Consider the following 17,988-nt stretch of genomic DNA (forward strand, 5'->3'; position numbering starts at 1 on the left):
ACTCTGTATTCCCCTTCTCGCCCCTGAACAAGCAGGAACGTGAACGTGAACCTGTGCGAAAACCTTGGCCAAGGCCTACCAGGCAGCAGATCCGCTTTTCAGCCTCATCCGTAGCCTCACACGTTACTGTCCACTCTACTCGCCGCCTCCTCCCTCATTTGCGGAGGCTTCTGTGCCCTCGGCGCTTTCTGAAAAGCGGAGTCAGAGTGCCTGTGTTTCTCGAACTACAAACCCTTCTTCTCAGGGTTTTGAGCTCAGTTTCAACTTCGGGCAACCGGAGAACACAACATCTATGTGTTGGTGTCGCAACTTAGATTCTTGGCCGCACTGCCTTCCAGGTGTTTTCCCTCTGTCTGTGATACGCCCTGCCCCAGGGGTAAGTGCAGCCATGAGACCCCGGTGTTCTCCACATCCACTCCCATTAAGACCTGAGAGGCAACCGCCTCCCAGCACGTCAGAGACAGGTCCGGTCGCCACCCCGCACCGTGGCTCGCCATCAGCTCCTCAGCTTCACCGAAGGGCCGTGTTCCTGGCATCAGGCCTTCGAGTGGGTGCTTGAAGAAGCAGGTCCGAACTCATCATTCCTGTTCCAGCTAATAGAGGCTAACGATCCCCAGAAGGCTCCCATGTATTAACTGTGTTTCCAATGAGCTTGGACTTCGCTTTTCCGTTGACGCGTGGTCAGTTCTTCTTAATACACCCGAGTGAGCGGTGCTGGAAGTATCATGCCTGAAAAGATATAGAAAATGACCTTCCCCTTGACAATGTATGCCCCCTGTGGGCATGCTCTGTCCTGGGATTTTGTACCCTGACCCAGTAAGTGAAACTCACGGGTGTCTCGTGCTGTGGCTCAGCGTGGTTGTCCCGCGGTGAGTGTGTGCTTGAAACTTGAAAGGGATCGTTTGCAGTAAGACTTCAGTGAGATAAACAGATCGAGTCAGGAAAAGGAGGAAGACTACTATTTTATGAATGGAAGGTAGGGAGACTGAAAATACACAAAAATAATATGATAAACAATTTTTAGAAGGCAAAAGAGAAGGATGGGATCAAAGATAAAATGATAAGAGAGAAGGAAAAAGAGAAAAGGCAAGTTTATTTTGCTCCACTTTATTACACTTTGCACCAATATGAGCAAATTGTTTTTCCCAAGACTGTGTTGCCATGGGGGTGTGGAGGGGGTGGGGCGTGGCTTTTAGCAATGGGGCCAGCCTTACTGTGGGGTGATCCTTAGGTCCTTTGGTCAATGTACTTAAGCTTAGTTGAATTCAATAGAAAATATTAGGTAGCTAAGGATTTGTGTGGCACTGACGAGTTTCTTATATTATGGGACAATTTTATCATCTTGCACAGTAAGTTTTTAAAGTTGACATGATTGAAGGCAGGTTTAATGGGACCCAACCTAATGTAGGCTGCTGGGCCTACAATTATATTATTTATTACAAGAGCAAATGAAATAACCAAATTTGCTTGGAGATACATGCTGAACGTAACTTCTGTCTGCTGTTCACATATGTCACTTGGAAAGTAAAGAAGCACATTCAATTAAAACATAATATTGACACAAACAAAGTTAAGGTGCTGTAATAGACTTGATTTCATTCTCATCCATCCATCAAAGACATGGCAGATAACTTAAGCTTTATTTTATTTTTATCTTCCCCCAAATTGATGCAGTCTCTGTAATTCAAGGCAGGATTAAAAGTTTCAATCCTCAATTTAGAAGTGGTGCAGAGTGGGGATTATTTTTTCTCTTATCTAGAATCAAATTGGAGATTTTTCCAGGGGTTTACGCAGTAAATAGGAGAGGCGGCTTCTAAGGATTCTCTGGTTTACTCGTTTGCCCGGCAGACGGCCAGCCAACACTCCATTTCCCAGCTACTGAGCGTTATTTCTAGGGCCCGTGGCCGGGAGCTGCTCCTGTGGCCGAGGCACGGAGCCTTCCAAGCACGTTGAGGGTGAGCCTGTGACTGTGACGTTGGAGGGGGCAGGGGTTCCGATACTGTCACCAGGAGGGAGTGACTTTGTTTAAGCTTTCCCGCCTGTCTGTTAGTGATCATAATGCCACCGAGATGAACTTAAAGTATGGGTTCATAAGCCAGATCTTAATTAAAGGATTCCTTTACACTTTTACAGAAAATAAAGCTTGCCCCCCCCCCCCCCGTTCTTTCTTTCTCATGCCATCTCCTTTTCTCCCTCGAACCCCGCCAGGCCCTGAAGGAGGTGCCATTTGAGTGATGTGATCTTCCTTTCCAAGTTCATTTGAAATAATATTTTGAGATAATATGCGAAGGCCTCAGTGAAGGGAAAATAGTAAAAATATTTGTAGTTGGTTTTATAATATTTGTTATAAAATTATTCATTTTTTTCTCAGAGATTGTTTTTATAAATTCTTTGAGTTCAGAAATGCCACTCATGGCCCTGGCCAGGTGGCTCGCTTGGTTAGAGCATCACCACATACACCAAAAGTTTGCCGGTCAGGACACAGACCCCGGTGGCAGGTCTGATCCCTGGTCAGGGCGGGGTGTGTACAGGAGGCGAGCAATCAATGTTGAGGGGGTGCAGATTTAAAAAAAATTCTAATCGTGCACATAAAATGAAGCAGCCCAATTTTCTCTGAGTTTCAGAGCTAAAGTGAGTAAATACCAGGAATATATATATATATTTATTTATTTCCTGGAGAGTGTTTTTTCCCCTTTTTTATACTCTACGGGTTCATTCCTCCATAAAAATGTTACAAACTTTCCACCTGATGTCTTCCCTACAGAGCACAGAGGGACGGTCAGACAGGAAGGCTGACGAACTTCCAAGTGTTAGGAGGGTTTGCTTCTGGAAGTCATCTGAAGAATAGACTCCCCGGGCTCTTCAGCTAGAGGACAGGCCGGGAATGGAGAACCAGTAATGTTTCACAAGTGCACACGATTACTCCTTCTGGGCAAGGGTTTCCCCTCTGTTTTGAGTCATGCATGTGAATAATCAGTGCATGAGGCTGGTTTGTGAAGTGCAAGTGCAGGCTGTGTGCCACGGCCATGCAGATGACCTAGCACAGTAGCTGGGACTGGAAACCAAGGCACATCGCTGAAAAGAATCAGAATCCAAATTCTAGCATTAATCAGACATAAGTGTCCAGGAAGTAGATTTTTGTGTGTGTGCTTTTATATCAGTCAATACATTTAGAGTCCTGTTCTGAAAAATTTTCATCAATTTTGTGATGGTTTGGTGTAGCTCCCAACAGCTCACACCAACGCTCCTCAGAAACCTGCTTTCTGAGCTACCTGACCTTTCCTCCAAGCACAAGACATCGGGGCTCCTGGGTGCAGGCCAGTTGCCAGGAAGCCCAAGACATGATGAGAAGCTTGGAACATTCAGCCCCACACCCTATCCTCCAAGGGGAGAGGGGCCGGAAATTGCGTGCACACTCCTTCGTGCCCACGGGAGCAACCTTCCGGGAAAATGTCCAGAGTATGGGGCTCACTCAAATAGCTTCCGGGTCGGGGAGCACGATCGTGCTCTGGGAGGATTTGCATCCTCAGGACCGAAGCCCCCGCACACAGACCCCTTCCAGACCTTACCGGATGCCCCTCTCCATCTGGCTGTGCATCTTCACCCTTTACGATGCCGTTTACAACGTCATAAACTGGTGAGCATAAGTACTTTTCTGAGCTCTGTGAACTGTTCGAGCAAATGACCAAATCCAAGAAGACGGTCATAAGAACCTCTGATTTGTAGCCAAGTTGGACAGAAGTTCTGGGTAGCCTTACTACTTCTTGACCAGGAAGCCTGAAATAAATAGATAAAGAAATAACCATCATTTCATCTTTTGGTTTTCATACACCAATTTAAAAAAAATCAGATGTAGCCTTCTGATTGGCCAAATCCCAGCACTGCTGATGACTTGTGAGGGGCCCTTGACCTTTTCCCTTAACCTCTTCGGGCCTCAGTTTCTCCAGAATGTAGTGGATGATGCTTAGAGTTACTTTCTGCTCAAGCATTCTCCAATTTTATTCCGTTTTCATACTGAGCTCTCAAGAGTTTATCTTAGAATGAAAGAGAAAAACCGCTGCATTCAGGGTTGTTTCAAGCTTGTGGAACTTTTATTTGGCATGTGAACTTCAATTCAGCTCTCAAAAATTTACAAAAGGATATAGAAGCACCTTTCTTGAATCTACAATTCCAATCCTTTGTCTGAAGTTTCACTCTTTCTACTTCCTTTGAGAACCTCAACCTGCCAAATACCCAGGCCCATTATTTTTCTTACATGGATTTTTTTTTAGAGATGTGAAAAACACCTTTTAACTACTAATAGATATGCTCTCTTATAATCCAAAAAGGTAAAGCCACGCTTTAAAACGGAGATATTTGGATAAAAAGCACTGCTCTCTCATGCACTTCATGTTGAGAAACTGGTACAGGACAGTTGACTGATTTCCGCTGATTTTCTGATTCTGTTTAGCATGAATAAAAGACATTTACTTTCCATGTACTTGAACTTGCCGTGAGTCTTGAATTTTGCTTTCATTACTTTCCTTCCTTTTAACAAAAATTCCTGGAGGGATTTTTATTGTTCTATCCACACTGTTTTAACTATGCATCAGTCCCGTTTTGACCTCTAAAGTAATTACCAGGTGATTTAGTAACACAATATTAAGACAATGTAGCAAAACAACCTTAAATTAGAGAAGAGGCTGTTTCAGGTTTTATGGTGTTTTAAAATAAGTGCTGCCCTGTCTGTCCACGCATGTTTTGCCCAGCTACACTGAGTCTCGTTATTGTGACAAGCCATCACTCATTCTTGGGTCCCCACACAGAAACCCTTCTTCCACATGGCCGTGCCTCATTTTCCCCATTTGCCCCCTTCTAACTCTGGCCCTAGTGCCCTCGGCTCCCCAACTCTGTTCTGGTGCCTGAGGCCCCTCCTCAGCCCCATCCCCTACCCTCAGTCATTTCTCTCCATTTACCTGGAAGCTGGCCCTCTCTCCCCCTCACAGCCCTGCTGAACCGCTGCCCGTCACACCTGCTGCAGGATGGGCCTCCTCTGTAAACTCTCCTGGACCGAGGCTCACGGCCGCAGATGTGTGATGATGGGATTTCTCCCTTTACTGGGATGACCTAAAGCCGTCACCTGCCCTCATGTCATGAGGGTTGTACTTCTCAGTTCACTGTGTCCCTCTTTAGCACTGCTCCTCGTATACGCCTTATGGATGGATCTTGTCAGTTCATTGGGCTTTTGGAATTTTCTCTGCCTGCTTTGCAACCCACTCCCTTGGTCACTCCCAGGTTTTGTCGTTAATCTCGCCCCTCTGAGTCTTACTTTTAAGTATCTTATTTTCCGATTCCCATCTCCTATCTTTCTTTTTTTTGTTTGTTTAGATTTTATTTATTTATTTTTAGAGAGGGAAGGGAGGGAGAAAAAGAGAGAGAGAGAAACATCAATGTGCGGTTGCTGGGGGCCGTGGCCTGCAACCTAGGCATATGCCCTGACTGGGAATCGAACCTGCGACACTTCGGTTCGCAGCCCATGCTCAATCCACTGAGCCAGGGTCCCATCTCCTATCTTTCCAGTAGCCCCCTTGTTGCTCCTTGACTCTACCAAGTCACTGATCCTAGAAGTTGTGCCTTAGAACTAACATTTTGTTCACCTTCTCCATACTTGCATCCTCGCAGCTGAGTAGGCTAGGAGGCTCCGACTTCTGTGCTTCTGGGTTTCATGAGAGGTCATGACCCCCAACTTCACGGGTGCCCTCACGACCGGTCTGTCGTCCTACTAGGTCTCCCTGCTCCTTTTGCCCTCCTGCTCTCCTTGACCATTGTTTTACACATCCTTGTTCCAGGCCCTCCAAAATATCTCCGCTCTTCCTCATTCTCAGTGGGTTTATTTGATTTCTGTTTCACTGAGAAGAGGAATTTGACAATTTCCCACGCCTTCTTTACCAGCCCATCAGCTCGTACTCACCCTGCATCCTGTTACTGCAGATGAACTCTGTTCCACGTGTGAAGTCAACCCCCCACTCGTCTTTCAGATTGCATCTTTTCTCACCTCTCCAAGACATTCTGCCAACAATTATCCCCCTTTAATCTTGTATCATGATGATTTCCTTTGTACTAGACCGTGTCTACTAGCATTAAAAATGCCGCCAAATCTCCCACATCTCTTTGTAACTTCAACTCCATCTCCCTGCTCTTCTTAATAGAAGAATCATTACATCATTGCCTCCGATGATGGTCTGTCGAACCCATCTCACCAGGCCTTCATCCCTGTTACTTCCTCTTAATAGCTCTTATGATCAGGAATGAATGGCATCTGTATTGTTAAACCCAGTAGACAATTCTCCGTGCTCCTCTCTCTTGGCATATCTGCACAGTGGATAACTCCCTCCTTAAAACGCATTCTTCACTGGGTATCTGAGATGTCAGACTCACACCTCCTTAGCAGACTGGAGAAATTCTCCCTCTGGCTTTGGGAAAGCAAACTGCCCTCTCTTGGACTGCCTACAGAGAGGCCACGTGGTGAGAACTTGGAGGTGTTCTGAGGAGCTGGTGTCATCCCATCCCATAGCCAGCGAAAAAATGGCGGGGGGACAGGTATACAGCCATAGGAAGTGGATTCTACCAATACTGTGGTTTTGAGTCCTCAAAGAGTGGCTGTGTGCCTTCTGTCCAGGTTTTATGGCTACATGCCGCAATGGGATAGGGTGCAGGGTGCTCACTCCGTCTTACCTGCAATATCTTATCTACCAATGGGCGAATCACGGCGTCCTGTTAACTTGAACGTTACCTCGGTTACCTGTGAATCCTGAAAAAAGCATGTTCATGATGTCAGTCTTGTTTTCTCACTAGCTGGCAGGATATTTCTTACATTCAAGTAGACAGTTTGCATTTCTCATTTAACGTTGGAACAAGAAGTTTCAAATCTAACTTAACTATGTCTACATTTTTAATAGGGGCACAATAAAGGGCAGATTTGCTTTAGCTAATTTTATTGGGGAAATTTCTTAGCAGCATTTTTAGCATTAGAAAGGACTCTACAAGCCAATCAGTCTGAAAAGTGGGCGATCAACTTACCTAGGATGTGCTCTTGAAGCTTTGTGCCCCAGACTGTGTGAGTGTAGTAGCCACTGCCATACCCTGAAGCCTTTTCATAATTAAATGTAAGGTATTTTATTCTTGGTCACACAAATCTTGTGAGATAAGTAGAATGGTTTATAACCTTCATATTTATAGCTAGAACCATTTTATAGAAGTGCCTGCTCACGGTCACATAGCTCGTACTGCAAAGAGAGAGCCAACACCAGAACTGAGACCTTGGTTAAAGTTCACGGCACTTTCCACTAAGCACGCGGTGTTATTTAATGGTGTGAGAAGATATGGACCAGTTTGCACTGAAGCTGTGGAGCTGTTTAGAACTTTTGACCAGTCCTGGTATGAGGCATTTGAAGACAGGCTTATACTTCAGATTCTCTGGGTTGGCCCTGGGCAACGTCTAAGAGTTTTTAACACAGGAAGGGAAATTAAAAAAAAGAGGCAGCAGGGCTTTAGGAAGAAACCCTTACATGGATGGAATGGAAGATAAAGCTCCCAGAGGACAGGACACAGGCTGTTCGGGTGTAACATAACAGAGGCGATGAAGCTAACTGGGACCCTGCCAATGGAGAGGAACACATCAAAGAGACTCTGTAGACAAAGAATCAGTCGGACGTGGTGACTCACTGGAAGGTAGGGGCAAGGCAGAAATAGAAGTGGATTATCTTGTGGTTTTGGTCTTTGGAGAATAGTATGCTGCCAATGTGAGTTGGGGTTGGAGGAAAGGAAACGCTAGGTTTCAAGCTTATAGAATGTGGCATGATGGTATCAGGACAAAAGGAAATTGGAGTTCTAAATCAGGAAATCAGGACAGAGTAGGGAATATAGAATTGTGCGAGAGTCTCATGGAAGAGAGAACTGAATCTCCTAATCATGGGTGGGATTTCTGAAGGCCAGCTTACCATGAGAAAAGAGGAAAACACCAAGGACTGAGCCTGAGGGTTTAAGTTCTAATAGTGAGAACTACTAAAGAGTTTTATTTGAGTTCTACTTTGAAAGTATTACAGGGCTTCTCACATGTATGTACTTCAGCTGGAGTAGAGGTATGTTTAGTTATGCATATTGAAATAGAACCCTTCCTATTGTGAGCCTTCTGTAAATCCAGCACGGCCAGATAAATGTATTCACCAGAGAGACCGTCAGGGTGCGCTGGCTCGCTCACTCACTCTGTTTGTTTACTTACGGCCTTTGTTTATTCTCATCCAGGTGACATCTTCATCTCCCAGTTACTTGTGTAGGTGGTTTAAATGCAAGGCGTGTCTTGCAGCCGAAGAGGTCTGTGCACAGCAGCAGGCTCGCTTGACACTCACGAGGACTGACCGCGCTCGTGATGGGTTTCCTCTGGATGTTCACAGAGTCGTTTGTTGGTTTGTGTCTCTCTGGCCTTTCCAGGGTAGAGGAATTATTTACATGTTACTGTTTAACCTTTCCAGAGGTAGTTGGTTTTTTTTTGTCTGCTAAGCATGGTATAATAGGTCGTGAAGAAGGTTAGAGGAAGAATACCATTCAGCTGTCCCTCGTTAGAAAGAAGGTCTCCCTTCCCCTTTTCTTCAAGTCTTCTAAAAATGTTTCAACCCAGGAAATTGAATGTTTCATTAGGAGACATTAGGGGAGTTATTTTAAAGGCAGATTTAAAAAAAATCTTAATCACTAATGTATTCTGCATACTGAAATCTAAATGAAAAGGGAGTATAGATTGGTGTTGCTGAAATTTCCCACTTTTTCATCTTGTGGGCGTGGTTAAATATTTAAGTGTATCTGCTGAAGGAAATAAGAACTTGATGTTGTGATCGAAGTATTATACCAGCCATAAACTATCCATCTTTCATGTCTCTTACAGCTCTCTGCATTAACTAGCGGTAATGACCTGGCGATAGACTGTTTGAAATAGCATAGTCTTCTTTTTTTCTTCACATAAATTGAGGTCGTTATCTATTACTACAGCCTGTTCTTATTGCCACATACATTTTTACAGAAGTGTTTCTCAGTTCAGTCAAATTTATTTCCTTATAAAAATACCAAGATGCGATGCCATAATGCCAACAAAATATATATGTATGCATTGGATATAATAAGAAAAACCAGCTCTTTTTATTGGACTATACGTTTTGAGTGTCTTCCCAGGTTTAGCATGCATTTTGTCTGTTTGGTTTGTTTTGGGGGAAGGTTGGGCAGGAAGGTGGGGGTGAGGATGAGAGGCTAGAATGTATCTGAGATTTTCCCCAAGGATGTAGCAGCCTCTGATGGCCTGTGGTACCTATGGCGGAGTCATACTACGGAATCATAGGCGTACTTAGTGTAGGGGGTGTGACTGCTGATATTATAGAGCAGCTGCTAGAAACTGACTCTTTGATTTGCAGTATAGGGAACTAAAATCCAGAGAATTGAAGTGATATTGTCCTTTGTCACCTAGCTAGTTAGCAGCTGAGCTGGAAGCAGTACTTGGGTTTCTTGATTCCAAGTCCAGAATTCCCCTCAATATGTCTCTTATAAAGATATGGTGAATTTCTTTACATAAAATTCAGTAGATTTTTTTTTTGTGATGAATAATGATTAAGCTATTATTAAGCTAGCTTCCCCAACTTGATGGGTTGAAAGCATAACTAAGCATTCAAGAATGTATTTTTTTTCCTAAAATTCTATGAAATGGTCTTTGGAGACATGGAATAGATATTTCAGTCATGACTCTCCTGATTGGGAAGAAGTGTTTAATATCCATACTCTGTGCGTAGAAAATTCATACCGAACAAGTAAGAACTTTCTCTGCATTTTAAGTACCGGCTCGTCAGCAGGGTGAACCGTGCTCTGGGTATCTTGGGTTCAATGCATAGTTCAGAACCGATATTCTCCATCCACTCCATCTCCCACAAATCTCAGATGAAAAAGCATGCTTCAGGGTACTTAGGGTGTCCTATCTAAAATGGTCTGGGGGAAAGATATTGATTCTAGAATCCCTCTAATGTCGCTAGATTAACCAAGCACCTTGCCTTGACTTTGCTCTGGGACTAAGTGGAAGCCTTACAGGATAAAGCGAAGTAGGAAATCCAGGGGCATAAAAGTTATTGCAAACATAGCCAGATACTTTTTAAAAAAGGAATACAGAGTTTTCCTTTGGCTCAGAAGTTTACTCCTACAATACATTGCTCAATCATTTACTTTGCCACTTTGAAATGCATGCTGTCACTGAGATTATTTATAAACTTGTATTCTTTGCCCTATTAAGAATGGAAGCTTTATAACATCATCTTTTATTACTTAAAGCTTTATATCTCTAATGAGTACTTTATAACTGTTGAAATACATATGACATAAGATCCTATCCTCTTTTCCTATAATACTTGATGACTATCTTAGTAACACATTTCTGGAGAGAATCAAATTAAATATAATATAACACATTAATGACCACACTAATTCTGTTGCCGCTGCTACTACTACTAGGTGAAGACGTGGGGGAGATGGGAGAAGCACTTAGTTTGTATGGAAGGCATTGTTTTGAGCACTTCTCAAAAATCATGTCACTTCATGCAATCCTTACAACAAAGTTATCACCATCTGCACTTTACAAAGGAAGTTTCTTGTCGCCAAGTTCCTTGCCTGTGGTCACGCAGCTGGCAGATAAGTCCAATGCCTGAGTTCCTACTTTTAACTGATGCAGCACACGTCGGCGTATCGCCGGGTCCTGGGTTCGGCTGTGGCAAGTCTACCTTCCGCTCCAAATCATGATGTGCATGGTTCGCTTCAGTTCAAGGAAAGCATTTAGAACATTATATATAGGCGTTGCATTAAGCTACCTCAGCTTGTTCAAGGAAAAAAAAATTTAAACAATTCTTCTGAGAAGATATAGATATTTTTAATTATTATTAATGATCAGTTTGGGGGAGAAAGTCTACAAATCCCTTAGGAAAAATATTGTAAGTGGTACCAATGAGGGTTCTAATCAATGAACTATTTAACTATTAGGTACTGAACAACTGTAGAGTTATGTCACGTCATAATTTATGACAAGTTGTTATGTCATTTTCAGTGGGGAAAGGGTATAGTGAGTTATTTAAACCCACCCCAGAACTGAAGCTCATGTAGTTTTTCACACCGGCACAGATTATGCTGTCATCCGTGTGCACAGCCTCTCGGTGATGAATACATGTTCTGTGTTAATTTTAAATAATTGAGTCAATATTATGATTTATACTGATTTAAAAATTGCCAAGAAGCATTTTACATTTTAGTGAGAAATATTAATATGCTATTTAATAAGTAAATAACTTTTTATGTACATAATTTTTATTTTATTACATTATAACATTAGCTGTGTATGTCAACAGAATTTTCTATTTCAGTTTTCTCAAAAGCATAATTCATGATCTAATAACATAATCATTACTTAGCTATTATTTTTATTAGCCTTTTGGTAAACTACTTATACTAATTTTCCCATGCCTCTTTTTTGAAATGTCCAATAATAAAATAGTGACATTTAGAAGGAATTGGTTGAAAGAAAGACAGTGTTGGTATTCAGATCATAGTTAAAAACAAATTTCAGAAAAGAACATGACTAAATAAAGAAAACTGTCATGTAACTACTGTTAGTCAATTAGTCTTAGACAGAAGTTACAACAACACTTAAAACTAGCGGGGTGACGAGCTACCTATTTTCAAGAAAAGAGGTTCAAAGGAAAAATAGCATTACTGTGACAATGTTTCTGTGGTACGATGGCATCATTTATTCTGTATATTTTCTTGTCCAGAGAAAGAAATTAGAGAACCCTTTACCTTGAGCAAATCTTTCCATCTTTTTGAGTCTCTGTTTTTTTCATTCTGAGAAAACAATAGGTTGTACTAAATGATCTCCACGATTAATTTCTGCTCTGCGTGTACCTTAACTTTCTTGTGTTTGCTCGGAGAGACTCCTTGTTACCTAGTCCCTTAGAAAGTAAAAGTGATGTTCGGGCAAAGACACAAAATGAAACTCAGCAGCCAATGGCCCGGTGATAGAGGCCTACAGGGATGTTGATTCTCTTTGTAGCATCCGGCTGCATTTTCTGTGATAGATGTATACAGCATCCCATGCATCTGGCTTAGCGGGCCGCCGTTGATGCTGGACCGAGGTGTGGAGGCTGCCAAACAAGGCCCGACCGGCGGCTCCCGAGGCCGCTCCCGACAGCCCGGCGGAGCTCCCCCCTCCCCCCAAAGCCGTCGTTGACAATCCATGCACTTACCTTACAGACGCATCATTGATTTTCTTGTGAAATTAAAAACAACACCAACATTAACATGCGCCCATGTGTTTTAAGCAGATTTGTTTAATTAAAACCAGCGAAGGAAATAGCAGTGTTAGTGGTTTTCAGAAACAAATATGTTTGGACATACTGTAGTCCTTTCTCATCCACCGGGGATACGCTTCAAAGTCCCCAGAGGATGCCTGACACTGCGGGTTTGCCAGACCCTGTGCCACACCCTGTGCTCTGTGTCTTCCCTATACACACATGCCCACGACAAAGTTTAATTTATAAACTAGGCACACCAAGAGATGAACAACACGAGTAATAAAGTAGAACAATTATAACGTTATGCTGTAGTCAAAGTTATGTGCATGTGGTCTTTTTCTCTCAGAATATTTTATTGTGTCCTATGTCCTGGGTGGAGATGCCGGACAAAGGGATGATTCATGTGCTGGGCAAGGTGGGGCAGGACTCTGGGAGATTTTATCATGCCATTCAGAATGGCATGCATTTTCAAAACTCATGAATTGCTTATTTGTGGGATGTTTCTACTTCATATTTTTGGCCCACACTTAATAGGAGGTAACTGAAATCACAGGAAGTGAGACCGCTGGTAAGGGGGGGGCTGACTGTAATTTCAGGAAAGACGAGGTTCTTACCTTTCCATCGTGTTTATTTCTGGTTGCAGAACTTCCGATGGTGGCAAAGTCGTTGGCACCATAGAAGTCAGTGTCGTGAAGATGGGGGAGATTGAGGACGGGGAAGCCGACCACATCACGACAGATGTGCAGGGACAAAAGGTAGGGTCTCAGCCAGCTCACCGCACAAATTAAATGGGAAACGATCATCTTTGCCAGATGCTCGAGTCACCGGCAGCCCTGTGGGGCATGCAGTCTCATTATTCAAGAGCTAAATGGGAAGGAATCAGCTCTGGAACTGGAGTACCGTGCGCGTGTTTCATGCCCTGAACAAGAAGGCTGTTCTCAGAGGGACTCTGCAGAGCCAGGCGCCCCCAGGGACACCTTCTTCCTCACCACTGGCTCCCTCCCAGGTGGACTCCGCCCCTTCTCAGTGGGAACCAAAGTGCAGATCCGGGTGGCATTTTCCCATAATCAGCCCTTCCTGGGATGCCCAGACAATTCCTGGAGGGCTGCCGCCAAAAGCAAGCTCTTTGGAAAAAGATGCAGTGTGAACTTGGATTTCATTTTCACATGAGGGGGGGACAGATTCAATAACATTGTGCCTCATGCGAGTGCAGAGAGAGAGGCAGGAAACGGTACCCAGCAGGGTGGCTGCTCTGCATGGGGGGGCAACGTGGGTGCTGGGGGCCCAGTGGCTTCCTTGAAGTCCAGGATGAAGGCCAATGTGTATCAAGGTGTGCCTGGGATTTTTAACTTTCTTTCTACTCCCTTTTTTCCAAGGAAGAGAAACTTGAGACCTAGTATTATCCTAAATTTCCATCTTAGGAATGCAACTGCCTGTTGTATTGAAGCACAGGGGGCAGACTTAAAAACTGCTAATAGTTTTTTTTTTCAGGAAAATGAGTTTGTGTGTCTGTTAAAATTCCTACATTTTTGTAAATGAACATTTTCTTTAAAAAATGATAAGACCTAGTCTGACTTAATGTCTGGCTTAGTGTCTCTTATCTGGGAGCATTTGGATTCTTGTAGTAAGGAAACATTTACACAGAAGATGGCATTTATGTAACACTTAAAAATTATTGATTATACAAAATATATCTAAGACTGTGCTTCAAAAATATACTGTTCTTGCCCCAGGGGAGGCCAGGGTCTTATCTGCTTCTCAAGCCTTCTTCTTCTGTTCCCTTCCTCTCCCTTGGAGCATATGGGAGTTCATGAAAATATTCCGAGGAGGCCCGAAGTTCGAATCAGATTTCTTTTATTTATTTATTTATTTATTTATTTATTTATTTATTTATTTATAGAGAAGGAAGGGAGGGAGATAGAGAGAGAGAGAGAAACATCAATGTGCGGTTGCTGGGGGTCATGGCCTGCAACCCAGGCATGTGCCCTGACTGGGAATCCAACCTGCAACACTTTGGTTCGCAGCCCATGCTCAATCCACTGAGCTACGCCAGCCAGGGCTGAATCAGATTTCTTCCAAATGTTAGATGTCAGGGTTGTGGTGGAGTTTCATAGCAGTCCTCTGAGGATTTGTGCAATCCAGATGCCTGTTTGGGGGCCAGGTCCCTTCATTCGATCCTCCTGTCCTTTGGAGTTCTATATAAGCCCATTGCAGTCACCACCGCGTGGGTGCTGGGATGTAAATAAAGGAGAAAGGATTTAGGGCGGAAGCGGGGACTGAGAGCAGAAATAGGCAGATAAGTGTCTGGACTTGTGGCTGCAAGCTGGGGAGGGCCAGGAGCAGACACACGTCCCATTTCAAAGTTGAGTTCCTTTCCCTGTTACTGGCCGCTCTGTCCTCAAAGCTCACCAGCCCAGTGAACCCTTCACTGTGCTGCTGTTACGAGGCAGAACAAATGGAATCATGCTCTTTGTATAACTGGAGAGCCCGATACACAGGAATGTGCCCCACCCAAGTCGTACTTTATGTTTCTGACCCAGAAATGTGGACTTAAGAGAGACTCAATTAAGCAGTTCTAGAAATAGGAGGTGACAGGGTTAGCACAAATTGTGCCCGAGTCCCAGGTGACAAAAATGGTAAGCATACCCAGCTCTGCTGGCCTTACCTTTGTCCTATCTGAATTCTGAGTAGACTTTGACCTTTTGCAAGGTTTTTAATAAAGTTGCTATAAACTCTGTTGGCGGTCCCTGGGCGTATTCGTGATTACTCAATCAGGACGTGGAGTAAGTCCACTCTGCACGATACTCAGAACGGTCATGTAGAAATAACTTTATCTCTGTGTTTTTCAAAGTGTGGTCAGTCATCAGGCTGTTTGTTGGAAATGCCAGCGCAAAGACCCTTCTGCTGACTTGCTAAATCGAAACCACTGAAGTGCGTTAACACAATTTGTTACTAATGGAGATTTAAGTCCTGAAGTCAGCGAAGGACTGAAGCATATGAAAAGGCGGAGTCACGGGAAGAAAGGGCACCCCTCTCACTGGTGTGCACAAACGGGGGAGAAAGAGATGGAGCTACTCGTAGACCTGTAGTCATGAGGGCGAATGACCCACCGTGTCCCCCATGCATATTGAAGCAGATAAAAGATTAGTAACTTTATTAATCGGCTCAGCTGCCATAATGAAATGTCATAGACTGAGTGGCTTAAACACCGAAATTCATTTTCTCACAGTTGGGGAGAATTAGGAAGTCCCGTGTCAGAATGCCAGATGATTCGGTTCCTAGCTATATAGCTCTCTCCCTGGTAGGCAGGCTCCTTGCTGTGTGTGCCTGTGGCCTTTCCTCGGTACATTGCAGAGTGAGAGACAGAGCAAGAGCGAGAGCGAGAGTGAGAGAGAGCCAGAGTGAGAGCGAGAGAGAGAGAGAGAGAGCATGCACTGGGGTGTCTCCTTCTCTTCTTGTAGCGCACCAGCCCTATTGGATTAGGGCCCCATCCTAATGACCTCGTTTAACCTTGATTAACTCTCTAAAGGTCCTGTCTCCAGATACATTCATATTGGGTGTTTGCGCTTCAACATGTGAATTTTAAGGAACACAATTCAGTTCTCAGCAATACCTCTGATATAAAATACTGCATTTTAATTTTGAATTTTACATAGCCTTCAGAGCATGAAATAAAATATAAAAAAGTACAAACTCCTCTCATACACATTTACTTACTTGTTTCCTCAAATCATATTATTAATATACAAGGTGGGGCAAAACTAGGTTTATAGTTGTTTGTATGAAAAATAATACAATGATTAATAAATAACAACACAAGAATAAATTCTGTGTTTTGCACACTCACTGCTGTAAACCTACTTTTGGCCGCACTCTGTATATTTTTCACCCAGGGAAGATGGAACAGGGGGGTATTCACCATTCTGCACCAGTTCCAACTTTTATTTGATATAAGTATACATGGGAATAGAAGACAAAGTGTTTGTATGACATAGCAGTAGAAAGAAAAAAATCACACAAAAAAATACTAACCTTGTCCTTGTACAGAGCCAATATATTAGGTGAATTTTTGCACGAGGTATCCCAACTTTTGTTTCCATTTTGGAGTTATTTTTGACTCCTTCCTTTTCCTCATATTCACAGAGAACATGTCAGCAAACCCTGTTGATTCCGACTTCTTAATGAATCCGGAATCCGAGGACTCGTGACCCCTTCACTGTTGCCAACACTGACTGTCACTTACGTTTTCACAATAGTCTCTTAAATGTCTCCCTGCATCCCTCCTCCCTCCTGCCAACCCCACCCCAGTCTGTTCTCAGCAGAGTACTTATTAAAATGGAATGCACAACATGTCATTCCTCCAGTGGCTGCTTACCTCCCTGAGGGCGTGACCCCAAATCCTTCCAGGGACCTGACTTCGAGTCCCACACACGCTGCCCCCGTTGCTTTGTTCACCTCACACTCACACTCAACTCCATGTTTTTTTTGCTCACTTCCACCCAGCCACATTAGCCTGCTGGGCGCCACAGAGGATGCAAAAACAAATGTTATCAGGGACTTCCAGGAGACTCGAGACCAAATGTAAAGAACCATGATTTAAGGAATAAACTAACAGATATGAAAGTGCATTGCCAGGAAGTATTGGTCTTGCAGGGATTCCTGCAGAGCTTTATGATCATTGTTCTTACAATTTGGCTAATTTTCTAGCCCAGTGAATAGCAAATTGATACGTTCTGTGGCATTTAAAATCATTAAGCTCCAAGAATTTTACATATCTTGTTTCTTCTGCTTGGCCACAATTACCATTAATGGCACTTCTTAAAGTATTCATTAAAATGAGTAGGTGTATGGAGCTACAGGTGGTCCAAAAAGTGCGCAATGCTTGCTCAGAGTCACAAAGTGAAGTCATTACACTGTGAGCACACACAGTATAAGTGTGTGATGCTGTGAATACCCGTCACTGTGATAAGAATGAACAGCAGATGCAGCTTAAGCCTCCTTCAGCACAGATGCCGCATCTTCTTCTAGCGTCTCCATTCTCTGTAACGTCTTAGCACAGTGTAAAAATGGTTCTAGGGTCAGCTGTAACAATATAAAATAAAATGGGCTAAGGCAATAAGAAATTGATTTTTTTGTTTAAAAAATCTTTCAATCTAAAGAGAGATATAAGCTGCACTCGGGGAACAATTGAAGAAAATAATTGCCAAGTCAAAGTATGACAATATTAATTAGCTTAGTAAATATTTATGGGATAATATCTGTTTATGTTTCATGAATTTAAATCTTGAGATCCTTGTGAATAGCAGAGCTTTAAATACAATACAAAAATTGCAAGATAAGAATGTTATTAGGTTAAAATCGTCCTAAATTTCTCCCCCCTGCCCCAGTGTGGACGGGATTATGGATGTATGACATCACGTTTCTGTATCCATTTGTCAACATCGCAGGCTTCCGGGTAGGAAACAGAAAGTCAGCTTTGGTTCCACGAAAGCAGGGGTGTCTCCATGCTGGGGAGCAACTTCTCAGGATGACAGCCTGATCCCTGTGAATAATGGACTCCTTCACTGAAAGGGTTTCATCTAAACTGTTTGCCTAAGCTGTATTGTAGATGATGATCTGCTTTTGGACAGGAGGATGGCCTGTA

The 17,988-nt window shown here is 43.3% G+C and overlaps 1 protein-coding gene across 8 annotated transcripts in view; it reads left to right on the top strand.

The window, feature by feature from the left end:
- Window positions 1–17,988, top strand: part of INPP4B (inositol polyphosphate-4-phosphatase type II B) — a 520,158-nt gene that overhangs the window by 352,004 nt on the left and 150,166 nt on the right. For all 8 annotated transcript variants that reach the window (XM_045830759.1, XM_045830758.1, XM_045830757.1 and 5 more), the window contains one exon: window positions 12,988–13,099. In XM_045830759.1, the coding sequence (XP_045686715.1) occupies window positions 12,988–13,099 (112 nt within the window). The remainder of the gene's footprint in view (window positions 1–12,987; window positions 13,100–17,988) is intronic.

This window comes from Phyllostomus hastatus, unplaced genomic scaffold, assembly GCF_019186645.2.
Source record: "Phyllostomus hastatus isolate PE091 unplaced genomic scaffold, TTU_PhHast_1.1 phas_contig_159, whole genome shotgun sequence".
NCBI lineage: Eukaryota > Metazoa > Chordata > Mammalia > Chiroptera > Phyllostomidae > Phyllostomus > Phyllostomus hastatus.